The 22,758-nt window shown below is 38.3% G+C and overlaps 1 protein-coding gene across 7 annotated transcripts in view; it reads left to right on the top strand.

The window, feature by feature from the left end:
- Nucleotides 1–22,758, top strand: part of TCF12 (transcription factor 12) — a 163,534-nt gene that overhangs the window by 38,205 nt on the left and 102,571 nt on the right. For 6 of the 7 annotated variants that reach the window (XM_035336277.1, XM_035336279.1, XM_035336283.1 and 3 more), the window contains 3 exons: nucleotides 5,366–5,439; nucleotides 8,323–8,391; nucleotides 19,383–19,485. In XM_035336277.1, coding sequence (XP_035192168.1) covers nucleotides 5,366–5,439; nucleotides 8,323–8,391; nucleotides 19,383–19,485 — 246 coding nt within the window. Of the gene's footprint in view, nucleotides 1–5,365; nucleotides 5,440–8,322; nucleotides 8,392–11,516; nucleotides 11,579–19,382; nucleotides 19,486–22,758 lie in introns of those variants that run through there. The other variant, XM_035336284.1, reaches the window with a different exon arrangement.

The following is a 22,758-nucleotide window of genomic DNA, read 5'->3' on the forward strand; positions in this document are numbered from 1 at the left end:
GCAAATAAAAATAATCAAACGGAAGCTAATATTTGATAGGTCATCATTAAGCTGTGTGATGTCAATTCAGGGCAGCATCAATCTCTGCAGTGCCTCAGTGTGCTTTTGAATTTCTGTCATTAAACGTTGGTAGCAAACAACCTTTCCTCTCATGCTCCTAAACCTGACAGGGCAGGTAGGTTAGGATATAGAAGCAGTTAAGCATAGGAGAACCTCACTTTTGGACCACAAAATGGATTTAGGTGTTCAATCTCAGACTCTGTGGTTCAATACAGGGGGGTCATACAAGTTAATAAAATGATCCTAGGAAGTTTCCAAAAGGAATTGTGGAGTCTAGAGTTTGTACCAGGTGATTTTGGTTCAGGATTCGAGGTAGTTTTTACCCTAGCTTATTCATACCACTTCATCGTCGCTGGAGCAAAACGTACAGAAAGGGATAGTTTTTTACTACCCCCACAGGTGCTTTAATAAGTAGAAATACTGGTTATGGCGCTACCAATGGGAAAATTGCCTTTTTGATTTGAAGGGATGGAGAGAACTGCAGGATCTGATCAGGAAAATCACACTTGGATCAAAACAAATCAATCAAAATAAAGCTCTGATATTCAGAGCACAAGTCAATGTTGAGACAGGTGTTTGAGCACCCCTCTGGCTGCCGCAGCAGGCTGGAATTGTTTGAAACCCTTTGTAAAGGGTGGGACTGACTCAGTGTGCCATAATGGGATCTCCTCCGATTTTCTCCAAGAACTATCCATGAGAAGGAGTGCTGAAGTCCACTTAAATCAAGGTGTTCTATTTAGCTTTCAGTTATCGTTGGATCACCTCTGATCATTACGGATTGAGATTTGCAGTTTCTCATGAATATATTTTCATGCTTGAAATGCTTGGCGCGGGGGTGTAGAGCAAGCTCTGCAGCATTTGAAATGGAAGTGTTTTGCCTTCTGCCTAATTAGTGCTGCATCTGAATTTATCGAAATGGCACTTAAGTATCTATGCTGCTCTTAGCTTGCCTAGGTTTCATTTCTCCTCTCAATTTGATTAACGTCCTTGGCTTTGCTTGTTTTAAGACCAGCAAATGACGTGTACTGTGAAAGCTGCTTTTGGTTTCAAGTAACTTTTATGGCAATATGTGGAAGTACATTTTCTTTACTTGTTTATCTGACTTACGAAGTCTAAGTGCTTTCTTAAAAGAATAAAATCATGTATTTTCTATCAAAAATGTTAGGTCTACCATAAAATGAGAAATGGTTTCTGTTTGGGATCAACAAGAAGAGGCTAAGAGCCTGAGAACTACTCTAACCTATTGAAACTTAAATTTTTAATTGGGACTGCTTTGACGAAGGAAAACTGATTTCTCTTTTTGTCCACTTACCAGACTCTAAAACGATATTTCAGGTCATAATTTGTATCATACTTCACAATAGACAGGTGTGGTGTGGGGTCTAATAGGAGATCGGTTTGCTTGGGTGTCTAAGATGCAAAATCCAACCTGTGCTTTTACAGTTTGTGCTCTAGGTATTTTTGCAATTGATTTCAGTTGCTGAATCCGATCTGAAGGAATATCATTACTGTGAAACAAAATTGGATAAAGAAGCTATAAAAGATAGAAACTCATACCTTGAGTGCCTAGTATAACAACCTACAATGTGATTTTTTGGGGTCAAATCGTTTTTTGAGCAACATCGTAGCAGATGGTAACCCTATAAAGTATATTATCTTGCTTACACATACATTAGAGCTTGAGTCTCTTGAAATAAGTTTAAATACAGTCGTCTTCGTCTTAAACCAGCAAGAACACCAACTTTCATTTCAGTTTATTTGTAAAATCAATTTTTTTATTAAATGAATGCTTGGACCTGTTTCTCCAGTATGAATACATATGTTGAAGTAGTAACACAACAGGCTTTTTCAACTTCTTTTCTAAAAGAGCTTGAAATGCTCACACTGCCATCTTAACGGTGACATTAACCAAAACCTGAAAATATTTTTAGAGTTCAATTTATAAAGCTGGAGTGTATTCTTGCACCTGTTTGGCCTGATCTTGCTGAGGTGACCGAGGAATGTGCAGCCTTTCTGGGGCCTGGGCTGAGTTTGCAGGTTGCAGAGCTGCAGAGACAGCTTCCTGGGTGACTGGGGGCAGGGGAGGTGTTCTGCCCCCCCTGCCCTGGAGCAGAGGTAGAGCATGAAACGGAATTGCTTTAGGAGCCAGAAGCAGGCCACCAACTGTTGGCTGAATCATCTGGAGCAACTACAAAAATCACTGAATTATTCCCTAGTTAAATTTTGGCATATTTGCTACAGCAGTAACTGATTTTGGTGGAAGACTATGAAATGAGCGCATCAGTCACTTTCGGTGCCTTACTATCCTTACTGCCTAGTGCTCTTTAAAGGGGAAAAAAAAAAAAAGGACAAGTGTTGAATTTCCCCCTTCTTTGGATTATGTAAACGGATTGAGATACTGGAGCGTTTCAATGTGACACATTTTTCAGTGCTGTCTGAACACTTACATCTTACCTGTCCCCGCTAACATCCCTGATGAATTAGTAGATGCTGGGATTGGTCACCAGGTTTCCTCATGGCAGGGGTTTTACAAAGGTGATGGTCTGCCCAGAGCCCTTTGAATGACACCATTCCTTTGAAACATGTTGAATTGATATTACCGAGGGTGATTCCCACGTTCTTTTTGGGATTACTGCTCCTACTTTATATCCTCTGTGTCCACCTTCCCACCCCAGTCTGGAAGGTTTATCTTAGGCTTCTGGTTCATTCATGCGTAAGTACCTTTGGCTATATTAAAGCATGCGGTGGTGTTAGGGTATGCCCAGCCTGCTAGAGTTGATCTGGGTCTCTGACTCTTGCAGCATATGACATTTTTTTCTTGTCTATATCATCAGTGGAAGAAAAAATAGTGTAAAAAGTAGAACAGGTTCCTTAAGCACCAGCATAAATACGTATCTGATTTTCTGGCTGGGAATTCTTGGGTAGCCAGTTCTTAATTTGTTTGGCATGTGCTATTTTGCCTGGGGGGGCAGGGGGCAGCAGGGCTATCATTCCAAGTGAAATCAAAACATCTTGTAGCAGTAAGTCACAGCGGATGTGTTCTCGGTGTGCTATATAAAATTCTTCCACGCAATCTTCAAGGAGGTTTCAAGTGAGAATGTGTATACCTCACATGCAAATTCTTACTAAACAGTTGATCTAGATGGAAGCCTACTTTTGGCTTTTAGAAAAAAAAAATGACCCATGAAAAAAAGGAAAAAACCACCTGGTTTTAAAAAAAAAAAAGCTCTGATACTCCTGACTGCTCTAGCTAACTGTGCAGGCTTTTTTAGAAAAAAGAATTCTGTGAAGAACTTAGAACATAATTTTCCTCCCAGTCTTAAAATGTTATATTTTTTAGAGATGTTTGTTTAAACAATCTATATGCATAATTCAAATGGTAGAATGAACATATGTGAATTTTTAACTGCGCGTATGCTAATTAGCAGAACCTTAACCTAAGTCCTTGTGTCTCAGTGACACAAGTTTTAAATTTTTAAATGAGTAACATGTTTTACTGATTGGGGTCACGCACCTAAACACTCCATGCATAACCATTATCTACTGACTTGTTTCCTGTATAGATTATTATTGTACTGTCTTAAACTTTCACACTTCATGTGACAGTAAGGTTTTCTTCTTCCTCCTACTGTATGTCTTCTGCAGCTAAAGCAATGGAGGGCTTGTCGTCATAATCACAGGATTGCTAGTGCTGTTGTTCTGGCAGAGAAGAGTCACTTGTGCCAAAAGATTACTTTCGCCTTTGTCACTGCCAGCCACGACGTTTTGCTCAGCTCCTGGATCAATTACAAGAAAACAACAACAATGCTGTCAGCTGCAAAATGCAGCAAATGTCCACAGGCTGTTAGGTCAATATAGGGAAGTTCTTGCATTTACAAGGAGCGTTGTCCAGCCTTGAGGGTTCTTCCTGCAGTACAGGAAAGGAGTCCGTAGGTTTCATCTGGGTGATCGGACCGTACTTCTAGTTTAACGTGCCTTCTGCAGGCTGTGTTTCTTAAAGCAGTATTTTATAACTTCATAAAACATGCTCCTTAAGGAAATAATGATTAGAATACTATCGCTGCAGAAGTAGCTACTCAAATACCAGCTTGTGTTTTCTTGCATTTTATTTTGTAATGTGGCCAGTCTGAGATACATTAGCAAAACTAATTTGCACTATAAAGCTTGGACTTAAGAATGATGGTGTGGAGTAACTTGCACTGAAGTCTTATTTCTAAATTGTGGTGCTATAAAGCTTCACGATTTATACCATATATCACATTAGGCATGTATGCTATATTATCAGAAACCTCTATGGGATAAGTCTGGCTGAGAGGGGGAAAAAAAAAAGTAATTAGTTGTGTTTTGTAGGCCTAAGTGCGTTTAGGATGGAGTTGTTCCTTCCTTTAAAAATAAAGTCTTGTGCTCTCTCTATGATCAGTGACGTTAATTACTAGTATAGTGATCTTGTCCTGTGTGAATGCATTTACTGGAGGAATACTATGGCAATTAGTTGTTCTGGAATGTGGTTTAAAAGATAGTTTAGCCAGGTAACTTTGAACAGAAAATAATTGAAGCAAGTGCTGGCAGCAGTACTGTTGGCTAGATAATACAGAGGATGCATATTCTGATACTGATTTTACAGCTCTCCCTATTTTTTCCTTCCCCTTTCTCTTTTGAGCTGTAACCTTGATTTGCATAAAGAGAACTGATTCTAAAAGAACCGTTACAGAATTAAAAAAGATTCCTGTTTTAGAAGAGCAGACATCATGAGTCTTTGTGGTTTTTCTTTTTTTTTTTTTTTTTTTTGTTAGGCAATTGAAATATAAAGCACTCTGTCTTGCCTTTTTCTCCCTTATGCTCCCATCTTGCATGTAATGTAAAGACCAAACGGGAAATAATTTCACAGGTTTTACAATACTCAAGTAAGACATGAGAGCAGAGAGTAGATAACAAGTGTACATTTCACAGTACGTACTACAATATTCTGTGCTAAAGATTCAGGATAAATCATGCTGTGCAAAAAGCCGGGCTAATGTGGCTGAGCTTGTTTTGTTACTTGGGTTAACTTCTTAGAGGTTATGTAGGGCTGGCACTGCAGATCTGCAAATCTTAACTTTTTCTGCGCCTGTTTTCAGCAGCTGCAGGTGTCTAAATGAGTAGGTTGCTTTGTAGCCAGCTTCGTTATCAAGGAAATTGTTGATGTTAAATTTTGCTTTTAGAAATACTACGTTAAGAGATGGAATTTGCTTTCGGGTTACATCAGAGAACATAGCTGACTTTGCTATCTCTTATTATAGGTTTGTGCTTTTCTTTTTATTGCTAGGTATGGATGAGCGAACAGGTGCCACATCATGGGGAACAAGTGGTCAGCCAAGTCCTTCATATGAATCTTCAAGGGTAAGGTTCCCACATTATAATTGATAATACAAGTTCATGAGAACGTACAGAGAAAATCAGCAGGTGATCTGGCAATGTTTTTAAGGCTAAGCTCCTTGAAAAAGGTTAGCATCTTTTCAGAGATTCTAATGACTTGAAAATGCCGCAATAGCAATTCAGATTTCTAAGGCTAAAAGATTTGTATGTTTAGTATATATGAAACTAAACCATACATATCTGGATACTTGAATGATGAACATGCATTTTATTTACCATAGTGTCAGAAAATGAAAACAGAAGTCATGTTACTTGTCCAGGAGCAGAGATGTATTGGCAAAGTATACGGAGCTATAGCCTTTCCATTGACATTACGCAGTTAAAGTATGTGCTGCGTTACTGTGTTGGAGAGAAGCTTCACTTCTTAAATGGCTTTCTTCTGTTCTGTTGTAGCTTCAGCCACCCCACATATCGATCCCAAGTTTTTGGTAGTATCTTGCACCTGACAATAATACTGTCTTTTTAAAACCCAACTCAGTGGTTAAAAGCAAGCTTTTCCTGCAGTAAATCACATTACCTTCGTATACTCAGTTTTCTTTTTTATGAATACTTACTCCCTAAAGAGCCAGTGAGCTAAGTACCTAATGAATTAATAGAAACGCGCAGCATAATAGTTAACCCTGATCTAAATAATCTGTTCTGAATTCAGTACTGTCAACCCAGAGAGCTGTTAGCTTTCTCCTGCTGTGGAATGTAGTGGGTGTGCTACAAGGTCTTGTCCAGGTGGATATTGCTACAACCTGCATCTCACTTGGGAGGAGAACATTAGAAAGACTCACTATGAAGTCTTATTTTTCCCCGTTGATCTTCAGTAAATAATTTACAGGAAATGGATAGAAAAAAAATGGGGTTGCAGAAGTATTTCTGTGCAATGTAGAAATCAGGTATCCTTAAAAACATCCTGCGTAACTTGAGGCAGGAAGCCCAGCCTTTAGATGCCTTTTCTTCATTTGCAATGGAATCTTATTATACAGCTTTTACTATTTGGTATTCTTACTGTAAGTGTTCAGTGTTTTGACACTCATCTATGAAATTGCTGATCAATGTTAATCAGTAATGAGTCAAGCTGACCTAACTGGAATTTGAGTTATGATTCAAGTTCACAACTAGGAAATTAATACACTGTCCAAAAATAAAACCACCAGAAATCGTATTTAAAAGTTGGTTTAAAAAAAAAAAAAAAAAGGCAGGTGTTGGTGCTTCAATAGAGGTATACCAGAAGCTAGAATCATAGGAAGAGGTTAGTACTGTTTGCATCTATCATTAAAAACAGTAAAAACGGTTGTCAATATAAACTTGTCTTGATCCCTGTGGAAGGATTCAGGAAAAACAAAAAGTTAAATTTTTATACTTGTCACCTATCTCCCTACTCCCAGCAATTATAACTTTGGACTTAAAATAATTTATATATTAAAAAACAGTCCTCTCAGCAAGCAGTTATTGCTTGTTGTTGAAAGTGAAGTAATCCTGCTCGATAAAAAGGCTTTGTTTCTTAAACTGTTCGTGTACTGGTAATGCTGAGGTGCTAAAGTTTCTTTCACTTCATTAGGGGATTTTTCTTTTTTAATCTTAAAGACAACAGAAACCCTTTGTGGGGAAAAAGCATTGAATGTCATGACAGACTCTTGTACGTTGAATATTTTTACAGATGTTTTTCTACACTACCTTTCTCTTCAGAAAGCTTGCCAAATTATATAAACTTAAGGGCAAGCCTTACGTAAGCATGGAACATGATGTTAGTCTGTCCATAAATTTCTTTGTGGAATGACCTTATCTGCGAGCTGTTGGCAGCTGTTGAGCTGGTATGGCAGTGGCTCCTGGCAGATCAGAGGTCAGTTGGTGGGCAACGGTAGGTTTAGATTTTCCTGCGGGCCCTGTATGGTTGGTTGTCTTAGGAGGCTTGTTTTTGAAAGTCTGCAAAAAATCTTCATCTCCTTGGCTTTATGGAGTATATCGTCTTCAAACACAGAGTAATAATAAGGAGGGCGTGTCCCACAGGGTGGGAATAGATGTTTTGCAGAATTGATGTGAAATGGATATCCGAAGGAATTCAGAGGGTGTGGCCAGTGTATTTAGATGTTTGTCTGGGCTTTCGGTATACCTAGAAACTAGATAATGGGACAGGAAAAGCAAACTTTCTGTAGAGCCCTGCATGAAACAATAAAGAATGGTTGTCCAGGATGTCATTTAAATAACAACTTTGTTTTAAAGAAAAATTGAATTCCTCTTAAAGGAAAATGCTATTCTTGTGTTTTCCCCCAGAAGGTCATGAACAATAGAAATGTATGTTGTATGGATATAGGATTTGTAATGGTAAAGAGGTACAAATCTATTCATTCCATGGCCAGGTTTGTCTGGGAAAAAAAAAAAAGTAGAACACAGGAAATTGTCTTTTGCATTGAAATCACAGGAAAAGCACCAGACTTCATTTATGAGTCTAAACCAAGTTTGCATGCTTCTGTTTTGGGTAAGATTTCTTGTCTTTGATTTCTTGGTTTTCTTTCAACTAATGAGGTTCTCAACGACAGTTGTTTAGAATTTTGAATATAGATAACTTGTGGCTACTACTTCATAACGCTCACCAGAATAGATAAAAATGAGTGTGGGGGTCTGTGTGACAGGAATATAGATCATCAGAGTTTCTCAGTCAGCAGGGCAAGTGATGTACTTCACCTTTTATGTTCCTACGTTATGTCTTCTGATGATTAACATTTAGTACTGAAATAAGTCAAAAATTATCTTACTAATATGTTTGGCTGTAATGTTTCAGAATCCAGTGCTTTCCCATAATTTCAGTATAGAATGTTAATCTTGTCGTAACTGTTCTTACGACTTCCTTGTTTCCAGGAAAATGGCAGTCTTCATGGAAAAAGCTCAGACCTCTCCACGGACATAGAAAAGTTGAAACCGCAAGAGGTACCAATTTCTCTTTTTTGTATTGTGTGTATGGTGGCTTGTTTGTTTATTTATTTATGTTAAATCTGCCTGCAGCTGACTGCTGGAGTTTTTTCCCTTAGAAGTCACAGTACAGCGACGGAATTGTTTAATGGTTTGAATCATTGGCAAAATACTGGCTGGAATTTCCCGAGGCACATAATAGATTGGGAATTTAATGGTAGTTAAACGCGTACCTGTTACAGGATCATTAAGTAAGATGGTGGAAGACTGAGTAAAGGGAGATCTTCCTCTGATCTCCTTTCTCCCCTCCTGCTAAAGGTCTGTCTGTATCTAGTAGTAATGCTTAAGGAAAGAGTACAAATAGAGGGCAGTTATTTTGCCACCTTTACTGATGTACAGTCCTGGCGAAGCCCAGCACTTAGGGATTTAGGAGACTTTCTGGACAGAGCCAACCTTTTGGACGTTGTTCTTACGGCTCCTGGTGGACTTGCTCTCTGAGAGTTGTGAAGTTTTTTGACTGTGATTATAGTTTTGGCAAAAATAACAATTTGTGGCAAAAATACCGATGTTTGTGTGCTGACCAGTGATATAACTGATTTCTACCACGTTCTGGTGTTTTGATGAGTGGTGGTAAGTTGTTACTTACGTACTTGATATTTTTTCTTTTTTTTGTTCGTGCACATCTTTGTTCTACGTGCCAGTCACATGTGAACCATCCACCAAACTGAGCAATCATATCTACTGGTCTCATATAGTAACTTTACCTAGCTTCTGGTTGGTTCTTGGTACCATTCTCTGAATTTTTCTGCGTGTTCTGCATAACTTAGAATTGGGTTGATGACTGCTGCATGTGCTAGTCAAGATGAGGGTATGCTGTCCGTTTCTGCATGACATCATGATACTTCCATTCTCTGTTCTTTTCTTACTTGTTCTTTGTCTTATGCTTTCTGACTGTCACTGAGCTCTGAAGTGACATTGTTTCAAAAACTCTATAGAATACCAAGATTTTTTCCTTACACTCTGCAATGGTTCTCACCTTGTTCTGACACAATTATTTCTTTAAGCACGTTTCTCATGTTTCTTTTGTGTTTACACCGAATACTATTTGCTATTTCATTGCCAATTTTGTAGAGAACTTGCTTTGTAGTTCTGCACTAATATTTAGTTAGGACGCTTTAAAATATTTTCTGTTATCAACAAATTTTACTATCTCTTTGTTTACCCAGTCTTCTCTATTTATTCATGCAGCTGTTAAAGAATGTTGATCTGAGTACAGCTTTTTTGGGGAAATGGGGAAAACACATCGGTAACTTCCTTTCACCGTGAAAACGGGGCAATACTCCTGTGCTTGGGGTGGGGTGTTTTGTCTTTTAACCTATTGATCAGTGATAAATCCACAAAAATCCTTCTCACATCCCATAACAGTGTTGTTTACTCTCTTTTGGTAGTGTTTTGAAATAGCGTTAAAGTCGGAAAGTCTGAGAATCACTGCAGACTTGAGAAAACCTTATATAATAGCCTTGGTTCTCATTGCCTAATAATGTTAGATATTCTAGCACTGAAGGCTTAGTTGGTATTTGTATATTTGTTTGTATATTTAGAATCGGCTGTGATGATCTTAAATTTGTGAAAGGGTATGAATTAGTGATACCTGTGTGCGAAATCTCTTGCGTAGAACAATTGTTTTGCTAGAAAAATGAACTACTTGAAAATATATCTATGGTGGAAAATAAAAAGTAGGAAAGCTTTATCTTTAGAGGAATAATTCAGGAAAGATAATTAGCAGGTCAGTAGAATTCTACAAAATGCTGATGTCTGCTTTAATCTTGAATCATCGTAATGAAGTCCATTTACAATACCGTGTCAAACTTTCCATCAATTAGGGTGCTTTCTTTTTTTCTGACTATTCAGTCTTGATTTTACCTTGATCTGGGCAACTGTGGTGGTTTTCCGATAGCTATCTTTTGATTAATGTGTGCAAGTCTCTCCCTTATCTGAGTGATGTAGAGCTAGAGATTTTTGCATGTGTTCGTAATCCCTTGCCTTAGAAGGGTAGCTGTCTCTTAGCACATGTTGCAGAGAATCGTAAAGCTGCTTTTTAAAGCCTTGCTCTACTGAGCTCTTCAAAGCCACTTCAGAGGTACTGAAGCAAGTAGCAGTTTAATTGTTATATGATAATGTCTTGCCCTATAGCTCTTGAAAATTTTGTCTTCCTGTTGCGAGATGCCTCCGAACTTGTAGCTTTTCCACTTTGTCCAGGAGTTTTCACTGATTTGCATAACCTAGCAACAAGTTGGTATAATTAGTTTTTTTTTTTTTTGGATAAATATCATCTTTTAATTATTTTTTTCTTTCTATTGTGGTATGGTTAATAGTGGCTTTTATTTTGTGAACAGTGATGCTCTGGGATTTTCTTCCATATTTTTGATTTTGTTAAAACACGTCTTTGTAAAATGAAAAAAAGGAGCAAGGTTTTCATCTGTTTAAATTTCTCTCTCCAAAAGAAGATAATACATAAAATAAATTAAAATAAGACATTTCCTTGCTGGATATATTTTTCTTTTTTTTTTTTAGTATATTGTACTGGGTCTGGCTGGGATGTTAACTTTCCCTGCAGCAGCCCATACAGCGGTTGTGGTGTTCAGCTGCCTCGTACAGTTAAACCACCACATATATACATATGTAGTAATTTTAACTTTTTAAAATATAAATTAGCAGAGAGATTTTTGTTGCAAAATTTCTACCGTGGGTGCTGTAAGTATTTTCCAGCATTTGTATTGCAATAAAAGCTGTAAATGTACATTTTGACCTGTTTTAGCATAAAATCAAGTTTCGGCACTGAGTTTACATTTTATTCCCCTCTCCTTTTCAGTTGCCCAACTCCTTGATCTATCTGATTGAAGGCAGAGTTGAACCGTTCAAGGTACCACTGCTAGATATAGATAACACTGTAGCCCCAGTCAACAGGTTATGCCCTCTCTGTATGTAAAAGACTGAGATATACATTGGAGCCTACAATACTATATGCCCATTCTATTCTTCATACACACGCCCACCAGTAGTACTTTTAATTTGCAAAGAAGTCAAAAAATAGTAATGAGATAGCAGGTTTTGAAATAGTATTTTATACCTCTTAATCTCAGGTACATTACAAGAAAGGAAGCTGTTAAATAGCAAAACAAGACAAGAGGGACACAGAAATACAGTAAGTGTTATCAAGTCTGTTGTATTTGTGTCCTTTTTGTCCTCTGGTTTCTTTTTGGTTTTTCAATTTTATTTTTTCTATTGTTGTTGTTGGGGGAGGGAGGTTGTTGGTGGTTCTGCTGATGATTTGCTTTTCCTGATGTATTCTATAAGTAAGCAGATGACACAGTGTGAAACCAAAGCCTAAATTAAATACCCCCTATTTAGTGCACAGGATGTTTCCACAAATGCAGGCCACTTTGTAATTTAACTTACGGGCAGCTCTATTTAAAACAGGTTCCAGAATTTTAGGCACACTCTCTAGATAGGTTTAAGTATTGTCTTCAAGCTTTTTATTGTTAGTATGTTGGCCTTACTTGTGTCATTTTATTTCCTGATTTATAGTTTAGATAAGAGCTAGAAAAATCTTCTCAGTCGTAAGTTATTATTGTAGAAGTATTTTTTTTTTTTAATTGCATCTCCCTGTTATATTGAGATTATTGTTGGAATGTGATTTCAGATTAGCTTTCTGTGTGGCCAAGGAAGTGTCTTACTGCATGTTGTGTTGATATTTGTCTCACAAGAATTCAGAGCAGTGTCACTGGCCGTTTGGTTTAGTTGTTTAAAATCAGATTCGTTATTCACCATGTTAATTTCCTGGAAATGGATCTAGAACTGGAGGAAATGCTGATTATTGGAAAACAGATTCCTTGTTCAGTGTGTTGTGTTCAGTCCCAAATTTCGCCTGTTCACAGAGAGGTTTCTTCACTCTAGCCCATAGAATTGTGAAATACGAAGCGCGGTTGCGGGTGCAGCATCCAAGTTAATAGTCTACATGTAAATAACTTGATCAAGTTTTAAGATTTGTTCTTGTAGAGCTGATTGCAACTTCTGCATTTTCAAACTTAGTTCGTTCAATTTGCGTCATTTTATTGTAATTAAAAAATGAAAGACTGCATTCTTAAAATGCATTAGAAATTTCCCATGTATGTTTGGGAACGCGCACGTTTTGTTCTCTTGCTATAGCTTGCCTTGTTCTTAGGTGAGTACTTGGTAAAATCACATTGATCGCCTGTGGAACAACGTTGTTCTGAACTAACAGTTTGCTGCAAGACTGTTAGAGGTTTAAGGTGAGCTGTGCTATGACCTGTGGCAGTGTGGTGGTTGTTGGTGCTCAGCTGAGATGTATGAACACACTGCAGGTGATTCTCAAGGCTAAAAGGGAGGGGAGGGCGCACTGCTCTCAGAACCGAATCTGATATATCTGATGGGTGGTCTCACAGATATTAAAAAGTATGGCAGTAGGGTCCATTGACTAAAACACTACTCATCAAACTGAATATTAATGTTCGTAACTCAGTTTTTAGTGAACCTGACTGAAAATTTAAACCACCATGTAGTACACCATCATAAGGATAATAGCAATTGAAGCTGTCTTGTAGTGGGTACCTGTTACGGTATAAGAATTTATCAAGACTTCTTAGGCTTCCAGGGTGAGTTCTGACTTCTCTGGATCCTTGAAGCACTCCTTTCAGATAAGTTTTTTTTTTTGCTTTTACTCGTCTTTGGTTTTATTTTTAACTTACCTTCTTTTTTGTCAGGTTCATTCTTAGCTGTGTGTTCACAGCTAATTCACAATAGACTCAGCAAGGTTTTGGCTCTGCAGTCTTTCCTCCAGGAGCCACTGACTAATACGTAGATCTGATGACTGAAAATACTCTTTCCAAAACGTTTGTTTATTTCTATAAAGCTACATGATCACATAGACCATAACCTTTCAAAGTAGGTAGGACACATTGGTGTGTCTTCCAGAAGCTGCTTATCTCATTTTCTTTCAGTGATCACAACCACAAAGCTCTCAGGTACAGTCTGTCCGTCTCTCTCTTGCTGTCTCAACATCTCTGTAACACCCCATCCCCTTTCCCCCCTTCCTCCCCCCCCCCCTTTTTTTTTTTCCTTAAGTTTACTTTAGAACTCTCAAATGAGTTGGAAGAGCAGATAACCCAAACTCAAGTGGATTTCAGCGGTAGATCTACTGTTCTTTTATATATTATACATCTAGGTGGCTTCTCTTGGATTGACAGGATAGCAGAGTTTAGCTTGGAAGGAACCTCAGAGTTCATAGATTTTATATGATTATTTGTTAGCTAAGGCCAGCCAAACCATAAACTGTAAGGAATCAGGAGGAGTATTCGTTTAAATTTACCTTTTAGTCTGTAACCGAGTCAACCTGTGAAGTTAGCCATTTGTTTTAGTGGAATTTTAAGTATCTTAACTTCAGTGGAGATAATGGATCTGTATTGTAAGTTGCTAAATTGCAAATATTCACTTACTGATCTAGCAGCTTGCTTATGAGCTACAACTGGGTCTGATCTTCGGTTTGTTCCCAGGTACAGGTACTTGCATTGGAGAGAGGTGTTGAGGATAAGGGAAGAAGAACAAATCAAGTCTGTTTTCTCTAGTATGGTGGACCTGAGCAAAACAAAAGGCTGTGCAGTACTTATGGTACAGGAATAAATTAGTCAAGGAAGTCAATAAGTGCATAGGAGAATCATGTGCTGTGCTGCCCAAAAACTGCCATGTAGTCACAGTGTCTCCTTCATTTTTCAAAGAAAAACCGTGAAATAAAAAAAGGATGTTGTGCATCACTTAAAAAAAAGTATGTCCATACATAAATATGTATTTAAAAAGTAGTCATAATATAAATAAACAAGCCCATAACATGAGTTAGTGTCAGGAGTGTGGTTTTGCTTATGCATGGACAAACCCTGGTGTGGCTTCAGACAATAGTTACTAAAGGAGAGTAGTTTTCTGAGGTAGAAGGAAAAGGGAGAAGATGAATCTGTCTGTGTTCTTTTCCAAGCAGATTGAAGTTATTTGTTACTCTGCCTCGTGTCAATGAATACCAGTTGTCAGTTAGCATATGCTTTAGCAATTATAACTGTTTTCACCTACATCTCTAATCATCGAAGCTGGTAACAGAATACCTATTTAATGCTAGCGGTGATGCCAGTTCACTCAAAACATGTAACTGCGTTCAGGTATAGCCACATGATGGCTGGGAGTAGTGGGATGAACAGGGATTGTGACAGTGAGCTGGGGAGGGGCTCTTTGGCTTGTTCTTGTATGAATTGTATGACTGACTTAAACCAAAAAGTCTCAGCTCTAATAGTCACGGAAAGACACTGAGGTTCAGGGGAGTTAACGGCCTTTTTATTTTGTCAAACGGGGCAGAGACTCCTTGTGTCAGGGTTACTTATGGGTTACTAGGATAAGCACGCGTGGTATGGAAGGTTGTTTCTCTGCTGTTGGTTTGTTTCCATTTGCTCTTTCAGGATTACTAGAACGGTTACTTCTATAAGATAATTTCCAGGTGTCTCGTATACTATTACATACGATTTTTGTAAATAGTTTTTAGTTGGTGTAGGTGACTAGTACCTTTGTAGATGGAAAATCCTCTTGGTAACAGGCAAAGCCTACTCACTTGAGGAATCTTCCTCAGAAAAGGTGGCAATGAAAAGTGTTACAATTGCTTATATTTTTTTTGTTCTAATTGATAGAGTTCGTTTACTGGAATGATTAGAGAACTTCACTTTAATTCAATGAAACGTGAAAAATGAATAAAATGTTAGAGCATTCAACCTTGAGAGTGCCTACACTCTGCAATTAAATTGCAGCACTAATTAGTAATAGTCCTCCAGCTGCATTTCATGCCAGGCATTATTAGTTTATGATACTTGTTGCTTTTGTTTGCAGACATATCTGATTTTTGTCTTTCTGAATGCAGACACACAGTGAGACTGAAGTTTGGGAGAGGCAAGCAGGCATTTTGCAACAGGCGAAACGAAGTCTCCATGTTAGAAAATGCTGTAAGAGAACAGTTAGCGTTCGCCTTCGTTAGGCTGAATTGGGACTGTAATAAAACAAAAGTTTTGACTTCCTTTGTAAAGGGTAAAGCTGTCTTGGGTGTTACTCATGTAACAAGTTGGAACAAACAGTATGGTTTGGGGTTCACAGCTATGGCATACAAACAGTTGTACTCAAAACCAGTTTTCTTTGCATAGGTAGAAAAGCTCCCTATCTGAGCTATCTGCCATCCCGTTGGAATAGGGCGGTCATAAAACAAAATAAATTGTCTAGTAAATCTATTTTGCAGACTTTGCACCAGTTATTTGCTAAATAATCAATCGGTGCCCTCTGATGCATGCTAACCCATCGGTACGGTTGCTGGGGAATGAAGGAGGCAGAAATGAGTATGTGTACTGGGAATGGCAAGCTGCCTTCCAGCTTTCCGATGTCAAACCTGCCTCACAGCTAATGGGAGGTACCAGGAAGGCCACCTGTGGTCCAAAGGATGATATCACCAACCTGCTCGAGGAGAGCGAGGTCAGAGTATAGATCACTGGTCAGAGTATGGATCATTGAGTAGTGCTTCCCAGAGGAAGAGCTTTTGGCATAACTAGTTAGCTCCTGTTTATGCTTGAGGCTTGTATCAGTCAAACTATCATCAACTGAGTCCCCTTCTGGAGGCAGGTACAGTAATCTTCAAAATTGCCATGTACTGGAATTTCTTTCCTGCCTCAGAAAGAGAGGATGAAATGGGAATGCCCTAGGCTATCCTTTTTCACATTTGGGAAGTATATATTAGAGTGTTTTTTAATATATTTTTTAAAGCATAATTCACATAAGTCACAGCACCAAGCCTGTCGGAATTTACGAAGCGATTGGACTGTGCACTGAGTCACATGGTCTAAACTTCTGGGTAGACCTGGGTGGTGCCAGGAGTTGGACTCGATGATCCTTACGGGTCCCTTCCAACTCGGGATATTCTATGATTCTATGATAATTTGAAAAGAGGGCTCAGGTATAGGTTTACTTCCTCCCTCTACCCCAGCACCTGTTGCCTTGGCCATGAGGGATCCATTCCGTTGCCAGCTGCACGGTATTTTCTCTGACATTTAGTCATACAGGTGGGACGTACCTTTTAATAAATCACTGTCTTATTGCCATAGCAGACAGACTTTTTAAGGCTCTCAACTGTGTTCTTCTTTTAAGCAGTAAATATGTTTTCAGCTTGCACTATCGCATTTCCTAAATCTTTAAGCGCCGATTGTACTGCCAGAAGCTTCCAGTAACTTTTTTAGAAGCTATTGGAAGCCTCTAAAACGCTCATCTCTGGGTGACTCAAGTTCTTTCCAGAACTTGATGCTATTCATTATGTAAGTTAACAGTGCAGATGTAAAAGCAAGACACGGTATCAGGAATGCAGTTCTATTGAAGCACAGCTTGAACGTGAAGAATGCTCTGAAATAACTCTAATTTAAATCGTTGTCCTTAGCACTCTTCTCATTTGGCTTAATTTGCTTTTGTGAAGTGGAAAAGAAGTTTGGTAAATCGAAACTGTGCCTGTTTGTGATCATTTTGTGTTCCTGTGGGTGGGTTATGTGTGGGAATCAGCGCAGGATTTCTAGTTCCAACCAAAAAACTGCCCCTTGAGCTGACACTTCGTAACTCATTACAAGGACTCTGAGGAACTGGTGTCAGGGCTGGCGGCCAAGTTCAGCCCTCTGTACTCTGGCCACTGTGAAGGTGGGGGTTACACTTAGCACAGTGTATGTTCTGCAATGCATGACAGAGCCTGAAAGCCTATTCTATCTGTAGTGCTTGCATATGCGTTAGTATATTTCTTTTTCCTCATATAGTAAATGTTCCCATGTTTTCTGTGGCTTTTGGTGTTGTGATGGACACCTTAGAGTTTTTTTCAGGTGGATAAAGCAGTTGATTTGTCCACTGGTGTAGAAATACAGTTTGATCGCTTTGATAACTTCACACAAGTGCGTTCTGGGGAACGGAGAAGGTGTGTGAAAGGAGCGTGCTGCAAAGGGTTGTTCGAAGGAAGCCTGATGGTGGGAGGGTGAGCATTCTGTTCACTCATCCACACGGTTCTCGAATCCCAATATTTTTGAGGGGAACGAGGGAATGCACAACATGAACTTGGGGGAGAGCGTTATTAATCCTGTGCATTAGGTTGAGTGCGTTGCATGATGTGTAACCAGGTGTGAAATGAGTCTTCCTCTTGTAATATATTCCGTAGTTTAAATATTTATTTTGTAAATAAAGATCTCCTGAAGACTTAGGTCTCTGGGGCTCATCTAGGCACTGCTTCACAAATGCTTGAGATACGTATTCTTTCACCCCTTCTTAGTGTGTTGGGTTTTGTTTTTAAATAAAAGGAAGTTCTCTGTTTGCACCCTTTTGTTCCTTTATTCAGCAGGTTGAATTTCTTTTTTGTTTCGTTTCAACTTAAAATCACCCGTGTGTGGTGACCTTAGCCAGGAGCCGCTCCGTCTCCCCGCTTCCTAGGCAGCTGCTGCTACACGCTGCCCGCCTGACAGACGGGGCTAGGTCGTGCTTACCAGAGGACACCCTTGTGGTCATAACCAAGCTGTAAATGTCACTAGAGCTGTTGGTGAATGCCTATCACTTGTGTATCGCTGATTCTGAAGTAGATAAAATCAGCCCAAGATTCATTTGGGAGCTGGGACTCCCAGAAGATTACTTTTAAAGCAGAATAGCGGGAAGAGCTGTGACACGCATCCGTAAGCAGCTGGTGGTGATGTGACAGTTATTTAGCCCTCAGTTACTGGCCCTTTGGTTGAACTGACAGCACGCCTGCACAGATAGGGAGGCCTGTTTCAGCCCCGCTAATGTTGTCTTGAATGGGAGCCTGCGGTCTGAAAAAATGATAAATGTTCAGTGATTGATGATTTTATAGTCCTGGGGGACTTGGGATGGCTTCTAGGAGCTGTGAGCCTGAGCAATTTTCCCCGTCCCTTAATTAGGCCCCAGCTTTGGATTTCTCTCTAGATTTTAGTCTAAAGAGGCTTAAAGAAATGAATGATCAGGAATTGTAAGCTAAGGTTTACAAAATGTGGTTCAAAACCTTGGTTACAAAGGAGGTGCAATTTTCAGTGCTAAGTCTGTCGGGTTTTGATACGGTATAAGTGATTCAGTGCACATCTGAGCAGTCTTAAGTGGCAAATACCATATTCATGCCTTTATACACAAAAGCTGGAAGCATTTTGAACTGTACAAAAGAAAATTTAAGTAATTGGTTTAAATAATATGCATATCCTTGTGCTTCTGTGTTTTTGGTCTCTTTTACCAGTGATTCCAGACTGCCTAAGGGTCATTCCAGCTTTTTAAGTTGGCTATCTCAATGTCAGAAAAGTGCAAAACAGTGTTTCAGTTTGAATGCTGCTTGGAAAATTAGATGGCAAAATTATTTGATCAGTATTTTTAAACCTGCTGTCAGTGAGCTGTGCTCTTTAGTAATGTGATAGTGTTCAAATGTGTATTAATCAGAAACCATGGAATTTCTACGCATTTGCACCAATGCTTTTTCCTAACATCAGTGACTCGTTTTGAACTTGTTGCTGTGGTGCTTTGTTCATGCAAACAAACATTTAAAAAAAAGAAAATCAGTTGTGACTTCTTCAGACCAATTTTGCTCTCACGATGAGTGATTTAACGCTAAGAGGATTCAACTATCAATATATCCCAGTATTACTCCGTTTTTAGGAATACTTCCTATGAGGACACAGCTTGCTAAGAAATGGTGATTTATTTTTGATGGAGAGAACGAAAAGAGGGATAAAAAGTAAAATGTGGGCAGAGAGTGATTTCTGAGCGATAGACCTCAAAGCCAACTTTTGTGATGAATGACCAATTGTGACTCTGCACATTTAATTAGGGAAGTGTCATTACACTCAATTAGCAGGGCTGCCAAATAATCTGTTTAATACTCTGGTCTTTTTTTTCTCTAGGGTTTTGCAGACAGTCCTCATTACAGTGATCACTTGAATGACAGTCGATTAGGGCCCCATGAAGGATTGTCCCCAACACCTTTCATGAACTCAAATCTGATGGGTAAGTAGGTAATTCTTTACGAGTATCCCCTCAAAGCCTCTTTGGTCAGAAAGAGACATTTTTCATCCCCTTGTCTAGGCCTGACATGTCAAGCATCTGGAAGTTGCTTTGTTTCTCACAGCAACACTGAATTTCCTGTTGAATTATTTGAATGTTGGGCAAATTCTTCATAAAGGCCATTGTCTGATGTTCGAGAAGAAGGAACTACCTACATAATCTCAAGTTGATCTAGAAAGCTAATATATTTTACTTGGATTTTTGCATTTCTCTTGTGAAATCAAAGTGATTTTAAAGCTGTTTTTTCGAACTTTTGCTGCGAAGACATCAATAGTAATCTTTTATTTTTTGCACTTTAAAAAAAGAGAACCCACAACTTTTTAACTCTTTACAGCAACTCTTTTCATTTACATTTTTGAATTTATTTTTTAATTTATTTTCTTAGAAACGCTGTCACTTCTAAGAAATAGTTGCAAACTCCTACCTAGCTGGGCAAAAATTGTTACTGCTTCCAGGTCTTTGGGTGCCCAACATTTTTTTTTCTGCTATTGAAACAGGAAAAGCAATCAAGCACCCCCAAAAAATGTATTAGATGGTTGGCTTAGATATTGAATGTTTTTTTTCAGTGCTTCTTTGCCTGGATTCTACTGTTACCTGAAACGTATTAATGTACTGATGGTTGTCTGAAACTCTCCTCACCCTTATTCCAGCTCAGGGCATAAAAATGTCAGTTTCAAAATATGTACTGTTGGGCAAAATGTGGTCTTGGGACAGTCTTTCTTTTATTTTAAACATAGGGGTGGTTCTGAATGTTTGTTTTGAATTTGTAAACTTGAAATTATTTCACTTATATATTCTGCTTCTTGCAGACATGACCTATTTTGTGATCTTAGTATTGTCCTTTTAAGACATAGCCATGGTAATCTAAGTGGATTACCTAAATCCAAATCCTGGTGGTCTGCAATTTCTTTTGGAAATCTTTCTACTTTGCTCAATCTTTGTTTACTACTTTAATTTTCTCTGAAATGGAGTCAAAGTGAAGCTACTACTGAAACTGGAATTTCATTTAAACCTTCCTACATGAACCTGGAAATACATCATTTAAAATGAGTGCCTCTGTAGTCTGTATATGGAAAGAGTTCATGTCAATTGATCAATAATACTTAGATCTGAAGTAAGGTTAAAATGTAGTTACCATTTTTATTTTAGTAGAGTTTTCTTCCCTGCCCACCTCAATGCTATTTCAAACTTTGCCTTTTTATTTTTATTTTTAATACAGGAGACTAAAAAGTCGAGATATCTCAACTGCCTTTCCAATATTTTGATCGGTAGCGTGTATGGAATGGCTCGAGACTTTGGAGCTGATATTGACTCTGTTTTACAAAAATATGGACCACAGTTTGATTTTTGTGTTACGTTACCAAAAGCAAGCTATTTGTTCTTGCCTTTTGAATAATTTCTAACCCCATATATGTTTTAACTAGAAAATCAGTGGTGCAACTACATCTTCCTAGTTTTTCCATTTTATTGAAGAGATGACGAGGTGATTCCATTAGGCATAATAAAATTACATCATTAGTAGAGGTTTGCAAAGAAGCCTCCATTGAGATTGCTTTGTAGGGAGAATTAATGAATTGCAAGATGTGTGTATGTCAATCAGCTGCCTACAGCAGCTGTTAACTGAACTGGTACTGTAATGCTCCATGGCGAGCTGTTCTTAAGGATTGTGTTTTGCTGAAGCAATACTACTTACTTCCTCCTCTATGCAGCGAAGAATTAGAGGAAGCTTTTATTTTATACCTCTAAGAAGTTTAGCAACTCAGAACTCTAAGAGGTTAATTTAAAAGTATTCTGCCCATCATTTTTTGCCTTGTCATAGCAAAACAGTTAATTTTAGTTCTGTTACAGCATAGTATGCAGCTTTGTATATTGTACTTCGACATTATGAATTTTGGTGAAGTGTCTGAAGGTGGAAGTTTGGAGAGAGGAATAATAAAAGCTCCATAAAAACAGTGAGGAGTAGTTTGCTATTTAGTAGCTGTACCTGTGTTTTTTTTTTTTTTTCTGTCACTGAGAAGAAAAAATTTCCTCATTAGTTATTTTAGACAAAAAATGTTACACAGTTCATACTGAGCTGTAGACACATTTCCTTCAACAGAATGAAAACATCCATTTTGTTAGTTACTAGATAAGTGCTTTGATTGGTCCTCATTGAATCTTCCGAGGCTGAAAGGAGCTGGAGGCCTAGAACATAAACTTGATGACCTTACAAGAAACGGCTCAGTAGGCTAAAAGGAGTGATGGAGTGCCTAGGGTTCCACAATGAAGGTCTGAGACACACTCCTCAACATTTTATCATGACTGAAATGCATCTCTGAAGTAGTTAAAAACTATTTATATATTAAAAAAAAAAAAGTGAGCAACAACATATTTCACCATTGCTGTCAACTCTTAAGAGCACCATTAAAAGGAAGAATTGTGTGTCAAGGGGATGTTGTTATTTTGTGTATTATGTTCAGCCGTAAGCATATTTGCCTGAAGAGATAGCGGATTATAAAGTGCCACTGTCTTTCATGATGGAGCTCTCAAACATTTTAATGATCTTGTACATTGCAAAAGAGAGAAATTTTGTCTAACAAGAGTTGATAATGATTCAATAATGAACAATTTGCCACAGAAAGATGCATTTCCATATTCATTTAGATATTTTTGAAGTGTTTTGCAGAGGAAGTGAAGCTATTATGTTGGATTGGTTAGTGTTCTTCACTAATGAATTCCAGAATTATCCTGTTGATTTGTTAGTATGAAAAAGGAAGGGCTGTTGCTTGTATTTTAAGTAAAACCACTGAATTCTCTTGGCACCAGCATAGTCTGTTAGTATCCATAGAGATACGTAGGAAATCAGGCGAAGATATATTGGTTGCATTGCAGCTCCATCCAGACTTGACAATCTTTGCTTATTCAACACTTTCTGGTTTAATTACATTCTAGAAAATTCTTCACCAGGAGACTGGATTCCTTCTTCTGTAATTACGCTGCCTTTTAGTACTTGCAGAGGTCAGTTTTTGCTAGGACCCTTCAAGCACATGATAGTGTATCTTCTGTTGCACTGTTCCCTGGACTTCGTTACATTGAACTCTTCTACTTTTGCCTAAGAAGAAAGCAAAGAGATTGCTCCTGAATATAGCTTTCAGTCTCTTGGAGGTGAAAGAGATGATTCTTTCAAGTTTTCTTTGAAGTGTACTTCCTTGTTTTCCCATTATTTGTCTACTTGTT

This window comes from Oxyura jamaicensis, chromosome 10 (assembly GCF_011077185.1).
Source record: "Oxyura jamaicensis isolate SHBP4307 breed ruddy duck chromosome 10, BPBGC_Ojam_1.0, whole genome shotgun sequence".
In the NCBI taxonomy this organism is placed as follows: Eukaryota; Metazoa; Chordata; class Aves; order Anseriformes; family Anatidae; genus Oxyura; species Oxyura jamaicensis.